This window comes from Pogona vitticeps, chromosome 1 (genome assembly GCF_051106095.1).
Source record: "Pogona vitticeps strain Pit_001003342236 chromosome 1, PviZW2.1, whole genome shotgun sequence".
NCBI classification, from domain to species: domain Eukaryota; kingdom Metazoa; phylum Chordata; class Lepidosauria; order Squamata; family Agamidae; genus Pogona; species Pogona vitticeps.
Genome location: NC_135783.1, coordinates 127,770,044 through 127,794,669, shown reverse-complemented (window position 1 = coordinate 127,794,669; position 24,626 = coordinate 127,770,044). Strand labels below are relative to the sequence as shown.

Sequence of the window (24,626 nt, the reverse complement as noted above, 5' to 3'; positions counted from 1 at the left end):
CACACATGTGTGACAAACCCCAGACCTACCGGGATATGCCACACTTTCACTAAGCTGCCACCAACCATTCCCTATAAGAAGTCACACAGACCAGGAATGGATTTTTAACAAATAAAAGAACAAGGTTTATTTACATAACACACAGGGAAAATAAAATGATCAAATGAATAAGATACAGTAACGTGGCTTAGTCTCAATCATACATACACTAGTTTGGTTCACACAGAACGCATTTAACTAAAGCACAGACCCTGAACCTATCAGTTCTGGCTAACCCTACAGACACCTGAACCTATCAGGTTGGTACTGACTGACACACAGTAGTACCCTGTCTGACACACAGACTCCCACTCAAGCTTCTTCTCTCAGCTCTTCTCCAGCTTCTCCAGCTTCTCCTCTCTTCACACAAGCTCCACATATATATACAGTACAGCCCCTCCTCCTGATGTCCCGCCTTCCACTCCCCATAGGATGGAACTTTCCCTCCAAACCCATGACAGACAGGTACCATCAGTGCTGTATGTAACACCTCCCCTCTTTATAAGTTGTTTTGTAGGGGGAAAGCTAAAGTGCTTTTCTCCAAAAAACAACCTGGATCCAAAACATACAAAAACAGTTATACATTAACATATAATACCATACTTACTTATACTTACACTAGGATAAACATATCAATTAGGCATTTAAACATTTACCATTTACAATACATCAAGTTACCTTTATTCATACAAACCAGACATGTTTAATAAACAACAGGTACATTTAACCTTTTGGTCACCAAAATATATACATAGTCCATGTTTCTTTCGCCGTCTTCATTCTTCAGGTCTTCTTGACAAGGCGTCAGCAACACAGTTCACTGACCCTCTGACCACCTTCACTTCAAAGTCATAGTCCTGCAGGTTTAAAGCCCACCTCATAAGTTTACTATTGTGGGATTTCATTGTCTTTAACCATTGCAGTGGTGAATGGTCAGTGCACAGAACAAAATGTCTTCCCCAGATGTAAGGCTTGGCCTTCTGGATCGCGTAGACTATGGCCAGGCACTCCTTTTCCACGGTTGCCAAAGGTCTCTCACCTTTCTGGAGTTTCCTACTCAGGTAGGACACTGGATGCTGGTCACCATTTTCATCCTCCTGGCAAAGAACTGCTCCTACCCCGCTGTTAGACACATCGGTGTAGATGATGAACTCCCGGTCGAAGTCTGGAGCACGCAGCACTGGATAGTTGATGAGGGCCTCCTTCAACCTCTGGAACGCCTCCTCACAGTCGCTGGTCCACGGGATGCGGTCATCAGTCTTCTTCCGCGTCAGATCGGTCAGCGGAGTCGCTATCTCGCTAAACCTCGGGATGAACTTTCTGTAGTAGCCCACCAACCCAAGAAATGATTTGACTTTTCTCTTGGTGTTAGGTCTAGGCCAATCACGAACAGCTTCTATCTTGGCCTCTAGGGGTTTGATCACTCCTCCCCCTACTATGTGACCCAAGTATTTTATTTCTGGGCTACCCAGCTGCAGTTTGTTCTCTTTACAGGGCCTAGGCCAAAGCACTTCCTCCCCTGGGTTAAGGTGCCTCTCCCTGCCTTCCTGGTCATCCCAAGCTTTCTTTCTGACCTTTTGAGCTAGCAGGGTCTCTGCTGCTAGCTCTAGGTTTCTCTTTAGGTCATTTCTTAAAGAGTCTATATCTGTCACAACATCTTGTGGGTCATCCTGGGTGATCTGCTCCCAATTTTGTTTGATCAAATCAAGGGGCCCTTTCACCCTTCTCCCAAACAAGAGTTCAAACGGACTGAACCCGGTACTGGCTTGTGGCACTGATCGATACGCAAACAAAAGGGATTGTAGCTTCTGGTCCCAATTGTTTGGATTCTCTGCCAAGTAAGCCCTAATCATGCGCATTAGAGTCCCATTGAACTTCTCCGTTAACCCATTACTTTTCAGGGTGATAGGCAGTGGTTTCCTTGTGTTAGTTTCAATGTTAGACAAGGGTATGGCTTCAGGGTACCTCGTGGCATGGTCCACAATGGTGAGAATGAACCGGTTCCCCCTCTTTGTGGCCTTGGGCAAAGGTCCCACAATATCCACCCCTATACATTTGAACGGAGTGTCAATCACAGGCAAAGGGCACAACTTTGCTTTGGTCCTGTCCCGGTTATTCCCCTGCCTCTGACACACATCACATTGTTTACAGAACTCCTTGATCTGCTTCCCTATTTCAGGCCAGTAAAAATTCTGTGTGATTCTCTGCTGTGTTTTGTTCACCCCTAAGTGCGCAGCAAACATGTCAGAGTGCCCTCTTTGTAAGATCATGGGGCGATACTTTTCAGGTACCACTAGCTGACTTCTGATCCCATCTCCCCCTTTTGAGATATTCCTCAGGGTCTCTCTATATAAAATTCCCTTTTTCTCTCGAAATCTCACTGGGGTTTCAGGTGTTAGCTGGGCGTCTGTCACCTGTTCAAAACACTTTTGGAGAGTGGCGTCTGCCTTTTGCTCTTGGCCAAATCTGCTGTCCGTGGTCAAGGTTTCCACCACAGCTTCGGAACTCCCCTCTGCTTCCGTCTCGGGCTCATCATTACCCCCCTGAACTGTCCCCGTGGTGGCTTGTGAGCGTGTAATCACTAGCACCCGTTTCACATGTTCAGCCAGGTCATTTCCCACGAGCACGGCTGCTGGCAGAGTCGATGAAATCGCTAGCCGCCAAACTCCCCTCCAGCCTTGAAAGTTCACAGGTACCTCCGCTACTGGCAGTGAGATCACCTGTCCCTCAATCCCTGCCACCTTTATGCTCTCATTTGGGATTACATACTCCCTAGGAATAATATCTGGATGGCACAGGGTCACCTGGGAACAAGTATCCCTTAACCCCCGATACTGATGGACAAGTATTCCTACATCCACCCCTGCTGTTTCAAACAACTGTGAATCTGTTCTCACAAGTAAGCAGCGCCTGACCTCCACAAGAGGACCATTTTCCTCAGCCTGATCAGCAGATGTCACTGTTCCAGATTGAGTAGCCATGCCAACAGGCTCCCTCAGTGACAAGGAGCTTTGCTCTTTCTGGACACAGAACACAGCTTTTGGCTTGGTTCCACTCGAATCATGAGGCCCAATTCCTTTTAGCTGCTTTAATTTCTCACACTCTGAGATTAGATGGCCCTTTCCTTGACAGAAATAACATTTTCTGCTGTATTTGGAGTCTTTCTCATCTTGTTTTGGTTTTCCCTCCAAAATCTGAGGTCTTGGTTTCATGTCTGAGGGCTTCCCTTCACCATGGGCCCCTCCCCCTTGCTGGTTTTTCCCTGGTCCCTGAGAGTACTTGCTGTAGGTTTCTTTGGGTTTACCTATCGATTTCCCCTCAGCACCTAAGGGCTTTCTTATTTGGGAAATAAAATCTGCGATCTCGGCCGCTTCCGCCACAGATTTCGGTTTCCTTTCCCTCACCTGGAACTTCAGTTCCCCATGCAGGACTGAATAAAACTGTTCCAGCGCTATCAGGTCTTTGAGCTGCTGGTAGGTCTCTGTTCCCTCCTGAGATAGCCATTTCTCTAGCAGCCTCACCAGTTGGGCCCCCACTTGGGTAAAAGTCTGCTCTGGTTTCTTGGTGAGTGACCTGAATCTTTGCCTCAGCTGTTCCGCATTTATCCCATGTCTGGCAAACACCAGTTTTTTAAACTCTGCAAAATCTTTCATCAGTTCCTCTGGCATCTCTGCATAGACTTCTGCCAGGCTGCCACTGATTAAAGATCGCATGATGGTCATCTTCTCAGTTTCCCTTACTGAGAAGTCCACAAACGCTCTTTCCACTAGGGAAAAGAACACCTCAGGGCAATCTCCCTTGTGATACACAGGAAATTTCTTCAGGTCAGTTTTAGACAATTGGCCTCCCTCAGAATCTCTATTGTTATTATTATTCTGGTTCATCAGTTCCAATTTTCGTAACTCAAATGCCATCCTTTCTTTTTCCAGAGCAATTTTCTCTCTCTCTAATCCCAATTCAAATTGTCTCTGTTTCTCCCTTTCCCTTTGCTCCATTTCAAATTGCCTTTCCCTTTCCTCCCTTCTTTCTCTCTCTAATCTTTCCTCCATTTCCCTCACCCTCAGTTCATGCTGTTGGGCTAGGAGTATTTTTCTGAGTTCTGGGTTCTGTTCTCCCGTGCTGTCACCCTGCACTGAGCCAAATTCATCCTCAGAACCTTGGTCTACCTGGGGGTCTTTCGCTTCACCCATTTCTGCCATTTGGCTTCGAGTCAAGGGCATAATCCCCCCCCCCAGAATAGGCTGCTTTCAAAAGTCAAGCCTCAAAATAAAGCGACCACTTTTTTTTTTCTCTTTTGCCTCAGAACCAGCTTTCTATAGATTGCTGCTGTTCTTCAGCACTAACTTGCAACTGTTGCCAGCCGGAGTCCACCCCCCTCTGCTAGGCCTCTCAGCAGACAAGCTAGATCACTGCTACTTTACACAGTTTTGCCTCAGCTTTTTTCCCGCCAAAACAGGTTGCCTCAGAGCTCCCTAATCTAGTCTTCCCAGTTGGCACGTTCTTCCACTAGCGCACCTCCCCGTGAGGTACGCCTAGAAGATTACCTACGCGCCCTCAGATTGTCCCTGACTAGACCCCCCTTGCTCTGGGCACACTTGCCAAGGCTTTGCTGGACCACTGGACAACTGGACCAGTCGTATCCCACACGCTGGACACCAATCAATGTGACAAACCCCAGACCTACCGGGATATGCCACACTTTCACTAAGCTGCCACCAACCATTCCCTATAAGAAGTCACACAGACCAGGAATGGATTTTTAACAAAAAAAAGAACAAGGTTTATTTACATAACACACAGGGAAAATAAAATGATCAAATGAATAAGATACAGTAACGTGGCTTAGTCTCAATCATACATACACTAGTTTGGTTCACACAGAACGCATTTAACTAAAGCACAGACCCTGAATCTATCAGTTCTGGCTAACCCTACAGACACCTGAACCTATCAGGTTGGTACTGACTGACACACAGTAGTACCCTGTCTGACACACAGACTCCCACTCAAGCTTCTTCTCTCAGCTCTTCTCCAGCTTCTCCAGCTTCTCCTCTCTTCACACAAGCTCCACATATATATACAGTACAGCCCCTCCTCCTGATGTCCCGCCTTCCACTCCCCATAGGATGGAACTTTCCCTCCAAACCCATGACAGACAGGTACCATCAGTGCTGTATGTAACAACATGTACGCCCAACATTTTACCTGTTTGATGCTAAGGAAGCAGAACTTCCTATACTTTATTGCATAGTTGTTTTAGCCTTCTAAAACAACTTCTGCCTAGCAAAATCTTGATGGCAAGACTGAAATGTTTAGCAGAAATCCTTACCACCAGCTGTTGGGTAAAGAAGATATTAACTATATAACCTCTGATCAGTTAATCTGTGCGGTGTGTGTGTTTCAGTGCAGCACAGAATCTGAACAGTGAAACATTACAGGTTACGTTATCTGTTCAGGGCATATAAAAATGGCAGGTGGTTGGCAGTGGTTCAAGGAGAACAGAGATAGGGCCAGGCTAACAATAGCTTTTCCTGTAAATATGGGTTGTGCCTCCAGAGAGGTTTCTTGAGATGGTTGTCAGAAGGATTAGGTAGCAACATGTAATTTTGTAACCAAACAGTTCATTGGTAGGAGGGAGAGGAGCTACCTGGCCTGCTGTGAAAACAAGGAGTTTGTTATAGCCATGATTACTGCCTCCAGTCTAAGGAGCTGGCTTTTCAGAGTTGTAGTGCTGGGGTTTTTTTATTATTCAGGTGCCGGTCACAAACGATGAAGTGGCACTGGCAGAAACAGCTAACAATGTAGTACCTTCTGGAGGGACACGCGCGCGCGCGCGCGCGCGCGCACGCACGCACGCACACACACACACACACACACACACACACACACACACACACACGAGAGAGAGAGAGAGAGAGAGAGAGAGAGAGAGAGAGAGAGGAAATGTATTAGGAGTTCCTCACCTCTAGTGCCATCTCCTTTATGGACAGAGGCCTGCAGCCACTTGATTGCCTCAACTAAAGCAGACTCCATTGAATCAGTGAGATTCATGTAAGTGTTGAATTACCATGCAGTAGTTGATTTGTGCTGGGACTAGCAACTGGATATAGATCAGAGACCTTGCCTGAGTTGTGTGTTGTGTGTTATGTGCAGCCTTTTGAGATGCACAGCACCAGATAAAATTCTGCTGACCCCAGCACAGGAGGTTTTGGTTGTTTGTGTGCAGTAGGATCCTAGAGTAGGTTATACATCTGGAAAGCAAATTAGAAGAACTACAGTGGTGCCTCGCTTGACAACGTTAATTCGTTCCAGCGAAATCGCTGTAGAGCAAAAATGTCATCAAATGAAATTAAAAAACCCATTGAAACACATTGAAAACCATTCAATGCGTTCCAATAGGCTGAATACCTGCTCATCCAGCGAAGATCCTCCATAGGGGCGGCAATTTTTGGTGCCTGTAGTGCGAAAAATCAGTCCTACAAATAGCGGGGGGCTATTTTCTTCAGCCGGTGGCCATTTTGAAACCCGACGATCAGCTGTTTGTTGATCGTCGTGAAAGCGAAAATCAGTTCCCGAAGCAAGAAACCGATCATCACACAGTGAAAAAACCCCATTTAGACAATCGTTTTGCGATGGCAAAAGCGATCGCAAAAACATCAGTGTTAAGCAGATTCATTGTTAAATGGGGTAATCATCCAGTGGGGCACGACTGTATTCTGAGCCGTTTCACATACTTTTACATCTGTGGTCCCTAACCTTAGGTCCCCGGATATTCTTGGCCTACAACTCCCAGAAATCCTGGCCGGCAGAGGTGGTGGTGAAAGCTTCTGGGAGTTTTAGTCCAAAAACGTCTGGAGATCTAACGTTTGCAACTCCTGTTCTGCAGTATGTGATAGAACATTTCTGACTTAGAAAGTGGAAGCACAGTTGTATGCATACTCATTTGTGTTTATCCTGCTAAATTTACAGCTAAATGATGTCAGAGGGGAGAGTTATAATTTTCTTTCCCAATAATTTAGATGAACTTGGCTCACACATTCACTTGATGAGGGAGAGGATCGTTCCGTTGCACTACATAATCCTGACAGTATGATTGCAGCTTCACATTCAGATACTGAGAGAACAACTGTGATATGCCTGTATCTCTGCCATGTGAGGGGACTGGATCCAGAAACCCCCTTCCCATGGAAGAGTCCTAAATGACCACATCCCTACTTCCTTAAGATTTCTTCACACAGCTATGAAAACACAGAATTGGGGGAGCTTGGATATGTAATGTACCCTGATTGGGTATGAATTTGATTTGGACCCCTGCAGTGAGCAAGGAGTTGGGACTTAATGGCCTTAGAGGCCCCTTCCAACTCAACTATTCTATCATTCTATGAATCTGAGTTAACACTGACGTTAACAACTCTCTCATTGTTCCTGAAATGCAACAATGGAATGATTCATATGGTATCAGTGTCTTCATGATAGCTGTGCAAGTAAGGGTCTCTGCCCCTTTCCCCATGTGCCATTTCCCTGATAAAATGTGCACACACAGAAACACCCTACACACATGCAATTACCCTCGAATAACTATCCCCAGAAATATGTCTTCCATTTCTTTCCAGCTGATCATCTTAGGGTCATTCACCTTTTGGCTTTATGGGGAGACTTTTCCATTTTGTCTAGGGTGGTTCCTTTTATCAGCTTTGATGGCAGATGAAGGCATCTCTTGGAGAGCCAACTTATTCCTTTAATTTATATTTTTTTATTTTAATATCCAGTTTTAGGAGACACATTCATAGTGTCTTCTAAGTGCAAAAGGAAAATATATCTAGTTCATAAGCAGTATCCTAATGAGAAGTGAGAATAAAATTTATACATCAACAAATTCTATTATAATACTGTATTGTTTACAACAGGCTGAACATTTCAAACAAAAAACTCAGGGAAAATCCTCTCTGGCTGGTATGATTCCTTAAGATATATTAGCAAAGCCTCTCTCTTCATCTCCCTGCTAAAGACTTCATCAGAATTGTACAACTAGAGCAAAAGAACATCACACAGTTGTTTAAATATGCCATAAATAAGTGAGAAGTGGAGGGACAGACTCGGTAAATCTAGTAGAAAAGAAGAGAATAATTTACCCTAGGTTAGAGCAGTCCGTTTTGCATTTCAGTTTATGGACAAAGGGGACATTGAAAATAGCTTACAAGTGCATGCTACCCAAGTCATCATTTGTGACTACGGTCAGAGTTTAGAATAAGCCTTTTTCATGAATTCTTTTTCACTGTATGCTGTGGCATTTTTCAGAGCTTAGAAGTAATCAGAATGAGTGTAGCACTGAATTACTTTGGGACAATTTAAAGTATTTTTGGAGGCATCTTGAGTGGAAATATTCAAGGTTCATTACGTTTTTAATCTATCCTAAAATCTGGCTCCAAAGCAAAGTTAACAAGCAATGTAGGAATTTACATTTCAAAATCTGATCAAATACAGTGGAGCCCTGCTTAACAATTACCCTGTTTAACGATGAATCCGCTTCACGATGTGTTTTTTACGATCGCAAAACAATGATTGAATGGGGAAAATCTGCTTCCCGACAATCAGTCCCCTGTTTCGGGAACCGGTATTTCGCTTTACGACGATCAGAAAACAGCTGATCGTCGGGTTTCAAAATGGCTGTCCGCTGTTCAAAATGGCTCCCCACTGTGCTTAGGATGGATTCCTCACATTACAGGCATCAGAAATGGCTGCCCTATGGAGGATCTCCGCTGGACACTGAGGTATTTCGCCCATTGGAACGCATTGAGCGGTTTTCAGTGCATTTCAATGGGCTTTTTACTTTCGCTTGACGACGATTTCGTTCTACAGCGATTTCGCTGGAACAGATTAACGTCGTCAAGCAAGGCACCACTGTAATTACAGCGATCTATTTTTTCAACATGGTAATAAGTGGTGGGGACAAATTAATTTTTTTAAAAGTTACTTTCCATGCCCTTGGTACTTTATACCCCTTCACTTTCAGCTTTCTCAAAGTAGCCACCTGGAAAAAGACTTGTATTTTTAACTATCTAAAACACAGGTGTCACACTCAAGGTCCGCGGGCCAAATCCAGCCCACCAGGCTGCTTCATGTGGCCCTGGCAGTTGCTCAGGCCCCCTGCTACTGTGCAATATACCAGGGGTCCCCAGCCCCAGTCCATGGCCTTGGAAGTACCCCGCTGCCGGGACAAATGAGCGGTGAGCAGGAGGTGAGCAAAGCTCCACCTCCTGTCAGCTTGCTCCCAGCTCTCCTCCCTTTCCGTGCCATCTCAACATGCCCTGGGGAGGTGGGGCCTGGCTGGCTGGAAGAGCGAGAGGCATTCCCGGGCTGGGCGGAGATCAAGGGGTGTCGGTGTCACCTCGCCTTCCTCTCCTCCACGTTGCGCCAGGGCTGGCTGGGTAGGGTGGCAAGCTGGGAGGCAGGAAGGCAAACCTAATCCCAAGCCCTGCCGAGAGATCCACACACATCCCCCTGAGCTCTCCATCCATCCATTGAGGACAGGCATGCCCTTGGGGGGGGTGTCGCACAGCCGCACAGAGAAACGCGGGTCTTGGCTGTCCCCGCGCCCTCCAGGCAGCATGTCCAGCCTGGACTACCTGTGGCTGTCAAGTGTTCATTGCCATCAGGGCCCTGATCCAACCACCCTCTAAGGACGGAGGAGGAGGAGGAGGAGGAAACTCCGCCGCAGCACGCCTTGGCACGGGTGCAGCTCATCTCCCCGTCCCCCCCCCCCACTGGCTGTGATCCCGAGGCCCAGGCAACATCATAATCAATCAGTCTCATGTTCAGAACCGGTGGGATTACAACTTTCCCACCCACTCTTAAGATATAAGGTTTAAAAACAAGAAAAGAAACTACCATGTTATAACAAAGCAAAGCGCTGGATTTTTTAAAATAAGACTATTTAGAAGCATAACAAGGGGGAAAGGACTTTTCGCAGAAGTCATCAGCAAAAGAACTGTTCCTGAGATATATCTGCATATTTATGCTCCGGTAATTTGGGACTATATCCTGACAAATATTGAGTAATGAGTTAGATCTTATTTCAGAACCTTAAGATGAGCTGTGGACACACAGATGTAGTGATAAATCTGTATTTCATCAGACGGAAAATGAACTTACATTGATTTTAAAACATTATTTTTAAAATGTTAGATAAATGGGTGCTTCTGTAGTTTAATGGGAAAAGTGATAAATGTAATGTTAATTGTAATAAACTAATTTTAATGCATTATTTCCAAGCTCTGGGCTTATTTGATACGTACCAATCACAGAACTTTGAAAACTTATTATTAAAGAAAAAAAAGAAAAAAACACCAGCAATTAGAATTTCTGAGCCACATAGGCTTGGGATTTCTAGGAGTTGTCCGCAAAAGTAGCATTTCTGATCATGAATCATATAACAGCTGGTGTTTTGAAGGATGGCAAGATCATACAAATTCTGGCCAGAGAAGTCCAAAGTGACAGTGCTAGCATGGTGGACATTAGAGTGAGGAACAAATACTTCAGGCCTACATGGTAATCTCTTATTATATCAGTTTCAAATGGGAAATCATTGGAAAGGAATAATTTAGCCAAGGTGACATGAAGAGGACTTGGGAAGTCTGGGCCTTGAATTTACATCTTTCACCTCCTGTTTTTTTTTGGGGGGGGGGTCTGCTAGACCACTTTGTTTTCCCATTTTCTGCAGAGGTTGAATAGTAGCGGGATAGATATGTCACTTTCTGAATTCTAAGTGAATGTGTATTTTTCATTTACTATTTCCTCCTGGTAGAAACTTTCAAAAAAACATTCTGGTTTTTCAAGATCTGTCTGTTTCTGCTGCTCTGTTCTGAGAACAGTTATGTAACCATTTGGGCAATAAGAAAACCAATGCATTTGCTGCTTTATTTCTGTGAGGCCTGTGATTCTTGAAAGGGTTGCCCATGCCATTTTAAAAGCAAGTGTAACTTAAGAATGCACCACTAAACTCACACTCTTTGTAAGGTAAAGGTAAAGGTTCCCCTTGAAAATGTTTGTCCAGTCGTGTTTGCCTCTAGGGGGCAGTGCTCATCCCCGTTTCCAAGCCATAGAGCCAGCATTTTGTCTGAGGACATTCTTCCGTGGTCACATGGCCAGTGCGACTTAGACACAGAACGCTGTTACCTTCCCACCGAGGTGGTCCCTATTTATTTACTTGCATTTGCATGCTTTCGAACCACTAGGTTGGCGGGAGCTGGGACAAAGCGACAGGCGCTCACTCTGTCGCGTGGATTCGATCTTACGACTGCTGGTCATCTGACCCTGCAGCACAGGCTTCTGCGGTTTAGCCCAGTGGTTCTTAACCTTTGTTACTCGGATGTTTTTGAACTGCAACTCCCAGAAACCCCAGCCAGCACAGTTGGTGGTGAAGGCTTCTGGGAGTTGCAGTCCAAAACTCCTGAGTAACCCAAGGTTAAGAACCAGTGGTTTAGCCCACAGCGCCACCACGTCCCCACCACACTCTTTGTAGTACAGTGGGGTCTTGACTTGAGAACTTAATCCGTATTGGAAGGCGGTTCTCAAGTCAAAAAGTTCTCAGGTCAAATCTGCATTTCCCATAGGAATGCATTGAAAACCATTTGATCCGTATCTGCTCTTTTCCATCCATAGAAACTAATGGGAAGCTGCTATTCCGCCTTCGACCACTAGAGGGGGATATTTTGTTTCTTTTTTCCTTAGGTCAAGAAAGGTTCAGGGAAGGCAGGGAAAATACAGTCCAGGCAGTACAGTACCAGGCAGTCTGAAGACTGTCTCCCAATCCACTCTCTAAACGCTGGGAGGAGTGAGGAAGCAGACAGGCACCCTTTTCCCTGGCCAACAGTTAACTGAAAGTTCAAATTTTGCACTTTCCCTGCCTCCCACGTGGTTTTTTTTTTCAGTTCTTAACTCAAATCTAAGTATGTAAGTCAAGTCAATATTTTCCTATAAGAGCGGTTCTTAAGTCAAAATGTTCTTAACTCGAGCCGTTCTTAAGTCAAGACCCCACTGTATAGATATAAAGAGTAGATACCTTTATATAGTCTTACAGATACAACCGGCTCCTTGAGAGCAACCACAATGCCGATATGGCCCAAGAGGAAATTGGGTTTGACTCCTCTGATCTAAAAGATGGCTAAGTGCCTAGGAGTGGTGTTCTCAAACTTCCTAAGTGCCAATAGAATACTCAGTAAGGGACTGAGCAGATGAGCCACATCATACGTATTTTTATTGATGATGCAAAAAACCAACAATTCTGTCTTCAGTGATAATCACAAAACGCTGTGTAGTTCAGGTATAATGAAGACTGTAGTCCTTGGAACAAATATGAATAAACACAACAGATATGCAGCATAGAGCTGCACTTGTCTACTCAGAAGTAAATCCAGCTGCATACATTGGATGGAATCCTGTATGCTGCCACATAATTTAATGTTACACAGATATAACTGTGCTAGATATTACACCCAGGCAACAAGGATTTTGCAGTTCAGTTGTGCAGTTCATCATATATCTGAAGAAGCTACTTGGATGAATAGCTAAATTTGTCAACCTAATAAGAAAGAAGTAGAGTTGCCATGACTCAACTTCCAGATAATTGGTCATGTACTTCCCATCATGACTGATCGCACAATGTTTCTGAAGAAGCCCTTCACAGATAACAATCATGGATTTCAACCATTGTGTCTGTCTAATCAGTGGGTATAGAACTGCAGCAGGCACAGTTCCAATTTTAGTCACAACTAAAATAGACACATTGAAATGAATGGGTCTTGCTGATCAATGCTCATATAAGCCCTATTGATCCCAATAAGTCTTTTCTACTTGAGATTGCAATTTGATTTATCTCTTAAGGTTCCAAATGACAGTGGCCAGGCAATATATCTGCTGGATATTCTTATAGTTGCCTAAATTAATCATGCTGCTTGGATCAAACTCACCCACACCGTACTCTATGCACAGTGGAATAATGTGAAGAATGTGGGAAATCAGCTCAAGTAGGCTAATGGTAGTCCTACAGAATGCCATGCATTCTGCAAATTATCACAGAACAGTAAACACTATGCAAATTAAAGAAGGAATATTGAATCTACTACAAGACTCTACTATGTTCCCTTCTCTTTTTTCTTGGTGGTAGGTACCTCTCTTTCCAATGATTAATTTCCATGATTGATTTGCACATGTGCATGTGTAAACGTGTATTTATTTCCTTCCTCAGGAGCCTAACAGAATAACATCTTGAAACCTGAAATAAACTAGATTTGTTTTGTTCAAAAAAAAAATACAAATCTTAACTGTATTTTACTAATAGTTCTGAAGTATGGTCAACAGAAGTTCTGGTTATGTGGGTATGTGTGTGTTTAGTAATTTCATTCGCTCTGAATCTTGCAGGACAGCAACGTGTGTCTGTAACCAGCCTCCTGGTATGCCATGGCTTATTATTAGTCGGAACAAATCTGGGGATCATGGTAGCACTCCCGGTTCCTCGATTACAGGGAATCCCCAAAGTAACTGGTAAGTTGAATGTTAAAGTCATAAGTAAAAACAGGCAGGCAGTGACCTATAAATTATTTTCATCAAACGTGCAGACATTAACTGATGGGGACAAAGAATTAATGAGAGTGGAGACGTTTATAAAATGTTTCTGCCATAGCTTTGGCTTTTGCTGCTCCCCTTCTGATACAGAGGAGGTTCATAAACTATTTTTGTAAACTTCCTGATCCTCTCTGGTTAAGACACAAACCAACCAGAGGTTAAGTCTGTCTCTCTCTCTCTCTCTCCTTTTCACCTGTTTCAATGTAGGGACCAACCTAACCAAGAGAGTCAGTCTTCTGTACACATGGAGGGGATACATCTGATTGGCCTGCCTGGGCAGATGGTTAGTTATGAGGGAGGTTCTGCACCTATCAGAGCTCTCAGATTGACTTACTGGGTTAAAATAATTGCCAGAGCGAAGTAATTTTGTTTTAATGAGCAACTGGGCATTCTAATCTGAATGGCTGGCTATCTGTGCATTGGAAGATATGCAGATAGATTTAGAGACACAGCATATTCACTAAATACTGCAGGCACTTTGTATTTTTGAACTTCAAGAATCAAAAATAAAACATAACAAAAATACATGAAGCCTGGAGGGTTATTACAAGCTAGAGGTATGTTTGGTAATAGCCTGTGGATCTTTTAGGAATACACACAAACTTATGAATTTGGATTGCATTGATCCTTTCTTAGCTTTAATGCAACTTAATGTTTTCCTATACATTGGGCTAAATTCAATAATAAGCTAAGCTAGAGCAAATCTGTTGAAAGGAAATGGGGCTTGATGGGTAGAGTTCAGTAGGTCTACTGTGATTGGAATTAATATTGGACTTAAGACATTGTTTTGCTGACATCATATTGCTACAAATACTGTAGTCAACTGTTTTCAGAAATTACTCCATATGTTAATAAGTATAAAAAACATGTCAGATGTTCTCTTCATCTCATTTTCCCCTCTTGTGAGACTTAAGGTACCTTCAATATACATTTAACAAACAGTCCAGCAAAAGGGACAATAAATTACAACATTAAAACAGTAAATAAATTATCAGATGAAAACAGATAGGAATTTGTTATATTTCATTCACAATATAAAGCTTGAATCCATTCAAATTCAATTTAAACTACTTTAAAACTGCACACAGCAGCAGAGCACCCACCATTAAAATGTCTTGATCAGTGGCCCTTTTAAATAAAAATGAATTTGCCTGCTGGCAGAAGGGCAGCAAAAGCTGGAGTTCTTTTCCAACGTTACCAGTCACTAGCATGTACATATGTGACAAAAAGCGGAGGAAGATGAATTCAGAGGAAGAATTGAGGAGACTGCTGGTAATGTTAAAACAGAGAGCATGCCAACTAAAACAAGTCAGCTGATTCTTTTATTCATGCTGTTGTGAAAACAGAGAACAAAGCACGAACTGTACATCAACTTCAGCTCTGCATGCTCTAATTTTTGATTATTTGTTCTAGAATCAGAAAGCAGCTTTAGTATATAGTTGCTTGCTTTTGAAAATATGTCTAGGTTTTTTTAAGTTCACATGCATTAATCCTAGGAAGAAATGGGGGGAGGAGTTGTAAGGACAGTATCTTTTCAGACAACACTGGATGAACATTGGTTTTCAATGCTTGCTTAGATTTAAAACCAAAAACACAAAACCTCCTTGCAAGTGGAGAGAAAGTGGAAAAGTTAAATGGCTAGTTTTGTGTGCTAGGTGTATGTTGTTTTAAAGGTGGAGGAGCATTAAAAAATGAAACCCGCAATCCAAAGTAGTGCAATATAGTCTCTCAATTTTTAATTTTTTTATTATTATTATTATTTTGCATAGGGGGACTCAAGCCTAGGTTAAAGGAAAGGAGGAATAGCACCAGGGAGAGATAGCCAGATGTACAAAGATTCTATGTTGTTTTGCAAGAACTGGAAAATAATTTATTTATTGCTTGTTTGTTTTATTTATAGGCTGTCTTTCTCCTGATAAGGGACCCAAGGCAGATCATAATATTAAAAACAATAGAATTAAAATCATACAATATATCACAGAAGTGAGTACACCCCCTCACATTTCAGAAATATTTTAGTGTATCTTTTCATGTGACAACACTGAAGAAATGACACTTGGCTACAATGTAAAGCCGTGAGTATACAGCTTGTATAACATTGTAAATGTGATGTCCCCTCAAAATAATGCACTTAGGGGTGTACTCACTTTTGTTGCCAGCAGTTTAGACATTAATGGCTGTGTGCTGCATTATTTTGAGGGGACAGCACATTTACATTGTTATACAAGCTGTATACTTACTGCTTTACATTGTAGCCAAGTGTCATTTCTTCAGTGTTGTCACATGAAAAGATACACTAAAATATTTCTGAAATGTGAGGGGGTGTACTCACTTATGTGATATACTGTAAGATAACATTAACAAAAAAATAAACTATGTGCTAGTTAAAATACAATCAAACAATTAAAAACTCTTAGTTAACTTTAACTTTAAAAAGACATTCGGGAACTCAGTTGTTAAAAGTCTGCCTGAAATGGTAGGTCTTCAGTTGTTGGTGGAAGGATAAAAGGGAGGGAGCCAGCTTGATCTCCCAAGGGAGAGCATTCCATAACGTGGCAGCTGCCACAGAAAAGGCCCTTACCCGTTTCCCCATCAGCAGTTCCTGAGCTAGCAGTGGGACTTAGAGGAGGGCCTCCCCTGATTACCTTAGAAGTGTTCACATGGGAAGATACAGTCCTTCAGGTTGCCTGGACCCAAGCTGCATAGAGTTTATAGGTAATGGTCAGCACCCTGAATTGGGTCCAGAAACAGACTGTTAGCCAGTCCAGTTGTTGTAGCAGGGGGTGTTCAAGGCTCTGTATAACTACCCCAAATCTGGTTGCTGCATTTTGAAACAGCTGAAGTTTCTGAACCGTCTGCAGAGACAGTAATCCAAGTGGGATGTAACTAAGGCATGTGTCACTGTAGCCAAATGAGACATCTCGAAGAATGGGCACCGCTAGTGAACCAGTTTTAACTGTGCAAAAGCAGTCCTGTCCACCACCAAAATCCAGGCTCCGGAATGAACATCCAAGATGCAAACCTGAGATTTCAGGGGGAGTGTAACACCATCCAGCAGTGGTTGTGTCCCTATTTATTCTCTCCCCTGCCTTCCTACTGACCAGGAGGACCTCTGTCTTGCCTGGATTAAGTTTCAGTTTGTTTGCCTCTCAGCCAGCCCATTACTAATAACAGGCACTGGTTTAGAACCAAGACACCTTCCTTAGAATTAGATGAGAAGGAGAGATAAAGTTGAGTGTCATCCACATACTGGTTACACTAAACCCCAAAACATCAGACAACCTCTCCTAGTGGCTTCATGTAGATGTTTAAAACATGAGGGACAAAGCAGAATCCTGAGGGATGCCACAGGCCAAGCAGTTACTCACAATAGGAATCTGGAGAATGGAGACCAAGTTAGGTGAAAATAAGAAGAACAGCAGTGAACACCTGCCATGGGGCTGTGACCCAAAGCCAGTATTTGGGTGATGAAGTTATTCTCATTAATTTTAGGTACGTTTGCTATATAGATCTTGACACTGGACTGGGTTCAGGGTTTAGTGTGTGCAACTAGACAATCAGAAGTAACGTCCTAGTCCTTTCTCTCCATAGCAGCCTCACCCTGGAGATACTTCATAGGAGAGTTTGGAAATCTTACTCAGTGGGCTGGTTTATAATGTACTGTATATATAGAAGACAAAAACCTCCCTCAAAAGGGCAGAAGGCTCCTCCATGAGTCAAGGGTACTGCAGGCAAGCGGATATGGCTGCTAAACCCATCCTGACCTAACAATATATAAAGATATACAGTAACTTAGCAAGGTCCTTTGTTCAATGCTTTATAGCTTTCCATTAGGAAAAGAGAGAGCGAGAACGTGTTGATAGTTAAATAATGACCAAAACAATAAGAATTCTTCCTTTTAAGAATTCTTTCTTTTTCTTTTTCTTTCCTTTCATTATTGGCTGTAGGAAGAGGGATGGTCTCTTACCATGCACATAATGGCCCTGTTAAGTTCCTTGTCATGGCTTCCGTGTCAAGCAAGCGAAGCAAAAGCAAATCAAGGCACAGTCTGAACCGTCCTTCTTCAGGATTGAAAGATGATGGCCAGAAGAACGTTGCACCCAGTGAGAGGCCCAGTTCTTCTCTAAGCCATCCAAATGAAAATGCTATTTGGTTGGGAGATTCAGTGGGATCCATCGCTCAAAAAAGTGACATGTCTTCATCTTCTGGGTCCTTGACTTTGTCTCATGGATCCAGTACAACTGAACACAGGTCTGAGGAAATGGCTGTGTATGAGCTTCTGAAAGAAGTCTCCCTTAACCAGAGTAAAAAACGCCGATCTAAAGAAGGGAAAGCAATATCAGTCTTGGTCATCTCTGGAGGACAAGGGCACAGAAGAGTGAACAAGAAGTCAAAGCAGCAACGGCCAGATGAACTAGTTTCATCCGTAATGGTTTGGCAGATCCCACTCTTGAAGATCTAAAAGCATTCATGATAATACCATGTCACTTTGCAAAAGTGGTTTTTTTAAAAAAATGATTATGTGAAGGAAATAAACTTCCTTCACAAGAGAATTTTGGTGACCTCATCTCAGTATGCCTTCTGAGCTAAGTGTCAATATTTGCAAAAGGTCCACCTATTCATAAAACTACTTTGTGCTGAAGTCAAAGTGGTGGCTTCCTTAACACTCCTAGAGGTAACCTGAGACCTCTTGTTCAGAACTGTGCTTGAAAATGTTCAACTCTTCATGAAAGTTCTGTAACAGAAACGGAGTTGTTTTGAGTTCTTTTCGCAATTTTGCCTTTATTTATGCTCTAGTTTCATGGTCTAGAGAACCTTAAGTGAAGACTAGGATGAAATAGCATTCCACTGATGCATCTTCCTTAAGGAATCTTTCCTTGCAGTATATGTGTTATTCATTTTACCAAACATTTTTGAGTAATGATTATTCCAATATAGTCTATTAGGGTAACTCCAAGGACTCTAGATATAGTACAAATTTCCACAAGGAAGTACTGGAAAAGAAAAATGCAGTTTTGTCACATATTAATTAGGATTTATATCCTTTGAAGCAATACTAATTGTAAGGTTCAGCACTTAAAAATAAATGTTGTAGAATATAAATGTTAAAATTTTGAAACATGGAATACATGTTTGACATCTGTCACTGATTAAGAGATTATTTTACGTGGGGATCTTGTTGTTTAACCACTTGGTCATCCTGAATATGCAAAAAACAAAACAAAAAACACCTCATTTAAGTTGACTATAGAGTTTAAAAAGGATGGACAGTAGTTTGTGCTTTGGTGCTCATCCACTTCATAGTACATTCTGTTGCTGGCAGTGGAATGTGCTTTGTTTAAATGTACTATGTATATGTTTTGAATAACTTGGTAGTATAAGAGTAATCATGGCAAAACCAGTAAGACAATTAAAAGACCAATAATATTAAGTGATTGTGGTGTCTCCATAAGACAACTAGACAGAGATAAACGCTACATAGTGCATCCATGTGTGCTGAAAGTGCACATTATCAATAAGGCTGATCAGTTGTGATCAACTGAAGTATGTATCATGAATATAGGCAAAGCCCACTGCCTAATATCTATGGGAGGAAGTGCACCATCATTTGCAAGCAGTGGGGGAAGGGCCCCAATCAGAATGACATCCATTATCATTGTACTGCACAGATATACAGTCCTATTTATCCACATGTATCAAGAATTCAGAAATTCTTTGGGACTATGAGAGTATAGCAGCTCTATGCTATTGACCCATGTGAAGAGCTGAGGATTTAAATTTTTAAAAATGGTTAATGACTTAGTATACCAATTAATATCTCCACTTTAGGAAGAACCGGAACACAGGAACAGCTTTGAGTCACTTGTGAGAAATCTAGCTGCCCCATTTCATTCCTTGATGCAGGGTGAAATTTTGTATTATGGCCAGGGAGTTAAGTGTACCTGTATGGTTTGATCCAGACTTGGTCATAATTAGAAAATATCCACTGAATGTAACGGTACCTCAGTTATTAACCAACTCAATTATTAATCAATGATGCAGTGGATTAGAATTGGTCATATGTAACAGTAGAGCTGTTGGGATAAATAAGATAGTTAATAATCAATAAATGAGTTAGTTAATAATCAAGATCACCAGATTAATAATCAAGATCACCAGGTAGTGATCCGAGACATCTAACCAATTTGGCAAGACAAGAATGTGGTTGATCTTACTGTGGATAGACATGGATAGTGGATGTCTAGAAGGTTTGCTATAGATTGGTCAATATTTTTTATTTAGCCCCCCCTCCCCCAGCTCATTTTACAAATGCAAAAAGAGAAGAACCTTTTATTTCAGCTTGTAAATGTTAGACTCCACAGTAGTCGAAATATGGTTTTTATAGCAACGAAAACCTAAATGAGCCTTCGGTTCTTTACTTGAACAATGAATGGGAGCCAACAAAAGGAGCTTAAGATTTATCTGAATATTATAAATAAATATACTACTTCTTGTCCCAGCTTGCCCAATAAATGTCTAATGATACTCGGTGAACTCATTTCTCATAGTGGGTTAGAAGATGTCTTGAATACAGCTTTAGCATTGATGTATAATGTTATGGTATAAATTAAATCAACATATTCAGCCAGGGAGTGTGGCCCTCCATAGGCTGTTGGGCTGCAGTGCCTGTGATTCCTCACTACAGGCTATTCTAACCACAGCTGATGAGCACTTCAGTCAAATGGTATTTGGAAGGTTACACTGTCCCCATGTCTGCACAGGTCAGTTGTCTCTAAACCAACCAATATTAAAGAATCCTACTGTCTTCTTGATGTATCTATTGTACACCACTGGCTTGGAAAATCAATAGAATAAATTCCAGTAGCGTAAAAAAAAGAGCAGGATTGAATTTATTACTAACTAGCTTTTACCATGTAGATACCATGGTTATGTCTCTCAAAGCCTATGTAGCTTGTTAAGTTTCTACCTGTTGGTAGTCTTGTTGACTTTACTGCTGTTGGTCAGGATCCAAAGAAATATTATGCTAATGTTCAAGAGTCCACTGCTTTTTTTTTCTTTTTTACAAAAACTGTCTCCTTTCCCAGTGGTAGATCCTTTAAAAGCTGAAGGGGGCTTTCAAAAGTTGTGCTACACCTGAGGGCTCAGTTGTCCAAAGGAGAAACCGTCTCTTTCTGGGACCCTCCCACTAGGTACTGCCAGTAGAGATTCCTACAAGTTGTATGCGCTGCTAGATGTTATGGCAAGCAAAAGCTTTAAAATATCTTATGTAAAACTGTACATAGGTATAAACTAAAATGCTAACCTGTAACTAAGTACAAAAATACAATATTTGCCTTGTAATATATTGCATATTGGTACGATATTGCTTTGATGTTGGATGCAAGCCAATGGTAATGTACTTTTAGAGTCAACATAGAGAAATCTATACCACTGTGTTGCTAGGAGGACCAGATTTTGCTTCTGACTCCAAAATGCAGCATATCTGAGGGATATAAGAGGAAGAGGTATGAGCATAACCACTACGATGCATTAACTGTTTTCTAACATCTAATATTATATGTGTTATAACCTGAGCCATAAAGATTTGTATTTATGTCCACCGTAAACTCAACAAAATGTTTATTAAAGAAAACTGTGAATAAACAAGTCCTCAAAACATTCAGCTGTTCTTATTTTATGTGTTGAGAACTGCAAAAGGGTACACATGTAGTGGTCTGGCTAGAAATAAAGGTGTGCTATTTGTTTTGGTTTCCTTCCTTCCTTTTTTTCTTTCTTTGTCTGGGGTCTAACTCCCAGAATTCTCCCCAGACAAAATTCTGGGAGTTCCAGTCCACAGATCCACATTAACAAACACTTACATCAGGGCTATCTCTGAGGCTGCATGGTTGTCTTGGGCATTGATTCCTGTTGTTAAGGTACAAAAAAAAAGTAGCTGTAGCAGTGCTTCCTGGGGTTTGTAGTTCTCAGGGAGGTGCCCTCTATAGCACTGGTTCCCAACCTTAGGTCCCCAAATGTTCTTGGACTACAACTCCCAGAAATCCTGGCCAGCACAGCTAGTCATGAAGCTTTCTGGGAGTTTTAGTCCAAGAACATTTGGGGACCCAAGGTTGGGAACCACTGCTCTATAGCAGTGGTCACCAACCTTGGGCCTCCAGGTGTTCTTGGACTACAACTCCCAGAAGCCTTCACCACCACCTCTGCTGGCCAAGGTTTCTGGGAGTTGAAGTCCAAGAACATCTGGACTTGCTCTATAGGACCTAAAAGGCAGAAAAACTACAACTCCCAGGGAGCATCACTGCAGCTTCCTTTTTTTGTACCTTAATAGGAACCAAGGTTTGAGACACCTGTCCAGCCTGAGGTAAACCCTAGACCAGGTGAAGAAAATGTAGATGTCCGTGGATATGGGTTTGTGGACTGGAACTCCCAGAATTCCGCCTGTAGAATTCTTGGATAACTCTGGGAGTTGGAGTTGACAAAAATAAAATTTAATAGAATACCTCTAGCTATAAATATTCTCAAAAAGAGCTCTCTGTAGTTGCTTTATATTTGCCCTTATCAATTCTTAATACACTAACTGGTATTTATTGCTGACCCTGTAAGTAATTGTTGAGAAATCATGGAACTCCTAGGTTTCTCACTTATTACTGAGCACAACTTGTAGTCCTCGATGCTGTTTAATCAGCACCCATTTGAGTGGTGGGGCTGTAACTCTTTTACAGCCCCACTCTTTCAGTGTGGGGCTGTAAAAACGGGATTGAGTCCCAGGTAGATTGTAGTCTGTAGCTGCATAAAGCTAAAGAGAGTCATTGCCTCTCTTTTCTGTCACGATAATCTCTCCTCCTTATCACAACAATACACCCACTACAAAAACACACTGATCACCATAATCACCCATCTCCTGAAAACGACAAAAGCTGATCCCACAGCTATAAATACTCAACTCCCAAACAAACCGCACCAGAGCACAGAGTGCTACTCCTGTCCTCTGAAAATGCCAGCCAAAGAGACTGGTGAAACGTTAGGAAGAACAACCTTCAGAACACAGCCAAAGAGCCCAAAAACCCCACAACAACCAGTAAGGGGAAGGTGTATAACTTTGCCATTGTGCTGGATTTCCACATATGCACATTGTAAATTCTATGAGTTGAGTAAGGCATCTTTTTTCTTTATACATTGTAGAGCTCTATGAAGGAAATCCTTTACCCAGAAAAGCTACCAATAATTTTCCTAAGCTCTATAGCAGAGGTGAATAGCTCTGACATGCGCACGCGCACTCAGAGATAATTTTGTCTATAGCCTCCCACAACCTTGCCTAGAAAAGCCAGTTGTGAAGGATGATGGGAGATGCAGCCTAAAAACATCTGGAGGGTCACACCTGATTTATATTTTCATCAGAACTAATATGACACTGCTGCTTAAAGTGACAAACATTACAAGAAATGCAGGGAATAATGTAGCAAGATTGAAAAGAGAAAGCAGGAGTAAGCTTTGGGACAGAAACATGTGAAAGGCCACCTTCTGGATAGCTCAGTGTTTTAGGCAGTAGCTGGGAGATCGATTCAACACTGTGCCTTCTAGACGGGCTGAACTCAATGATCCATAGGGTCCCTTCCAGCTCTGCACCTCTTTATAAGCAAGTTAATAGAGTGGTGTCCGACCAGCTTCAGGAATTTCTGGAGGAAACCAACGCCCTTGATCCAGTCCAGTCCAGGTTCGGGCCGTGTCATGGCATGGAGACAGCATTGGTTGTCCTGCAGGATGACCTTCTGAGGGAGGCAAGTGCAAAACGTCCTCCTTGACCTCTGTCAGTGGCCTTCAGTATCATTGATCACAGTATCCTCCTGGGGAGGTTCTCTGGGTTGGGGATTGGAGGTTTAGCTTTGACTTGACTCTGGTCCTTCCTGAAGGACTGTCCCCAGAGTTCAGCTTGGGGAGACGTTGTCCAGTCCATGGACTCTCAGTTGTGGAGTCCCGCAGGGGTTAATTGTTTCCCCAATGCTATTTAACATCTTTTTTTTTTTAAATGTATTTTACTACAATGAATTGCACAACATAAACCTACTACCACACAGAAAAAAATAAACAGAAAACACAATAAAATACAATTACATATCACACAGTGCCACCTTCACATTCAGGGCCAGCATTAAACTTCATTCAATCCATTTTCTCTCCAAAAATACAGTTTCTTCCCTCGGTGTATACCCCTTTCCTCTCCGAAATACATATTCCAAAAATACATTCCGTATTTTCTTAAAATTATTATTATTTGATTGGCTTCTTCTTATTTTCATATCACATGTCAGTTGGTCATTAATTGCCATATCCCATAATTCTCTATACCATTCCTTTAGGCTGAATTGATTATCATTTTTCCAGTTTCTTGCTATTTAACATCTATATGAGGCCATTGGGAGAGGTAATCAGGAGTTTTGGAGCTTCATGTCACCAATATGCGGATGACACCCAGCTCTCTCACTCTCTCTCCTTCCACCCTTCTTCAGTGGATGCTGTCCCATCCCTTGAGCACTGCCTGGATACAGTGCTGGGATGGATGAGGGATAACAGACTGAGGCTAAACCCAGGCAAGACAGAAATCCTGCAAATGCAGGGCCCTAGTGTTTGCAGTCTGGGTGCTTCCCTCTCTTTTTTGGGGGGGACTACTCTTTCTGCAAAGGATGAGGTGCACAGTTTGGGCATGCTTCTGGACCTGGCACTGCCTATGGAACCCAAGACAGTGTCTGTGGTCTGTTCTGCCTACTTCCATCTAAGCTGGATTGTCCAGTTGTGTCCCTATCTTGACACTGGTTCCCCCACCATGCTGGTTCATGCACTGGTAGTCTTGAGAGTAGACGACTGCAAAGCTCTTTACATGGGGCTGCCCTTGGCGCTGTTGTGGAGACTCCAACGGGTCCAGAACTCGGTGGCCAGATGCCTGAGTGGGACTAGAAGACACCCACACA

At 42.5% G+C, this 24,626-nt stretch overlaps 1 protein-coding gene across 2 annotated transcripts in view; it reads left to right on the top strand.

The window, feature by feature from the left end:
* Nucleotides 1-21,321, top strand: part of ARHGEF10 (Rho guanine nucleotide exchange factor 10) — a 152,264-nt gene extending 130,943 nt beyond the window's left edge. For both annotated transcript variants that reach the window (XM_073000724.2, XM_073000720.2), the window contains 2 exons: nt 13,459-13,581; nt 17,610-21,321. In XM_073000724.2, coding sequence (XP_072856825.2) covers nt 13,459-13,581; nt 17,610-18,124 — 638 coding nt within the window. In that variant the 3' untranslated portion in view covers nt 18,125-21,321. The remainder of the gene's footprint in view (nt 1-13,458; nt 13,582-17,609) is intronic.
* Nucleotides 21,322-24,626: the final 3,305 nt, after the last annotated feature.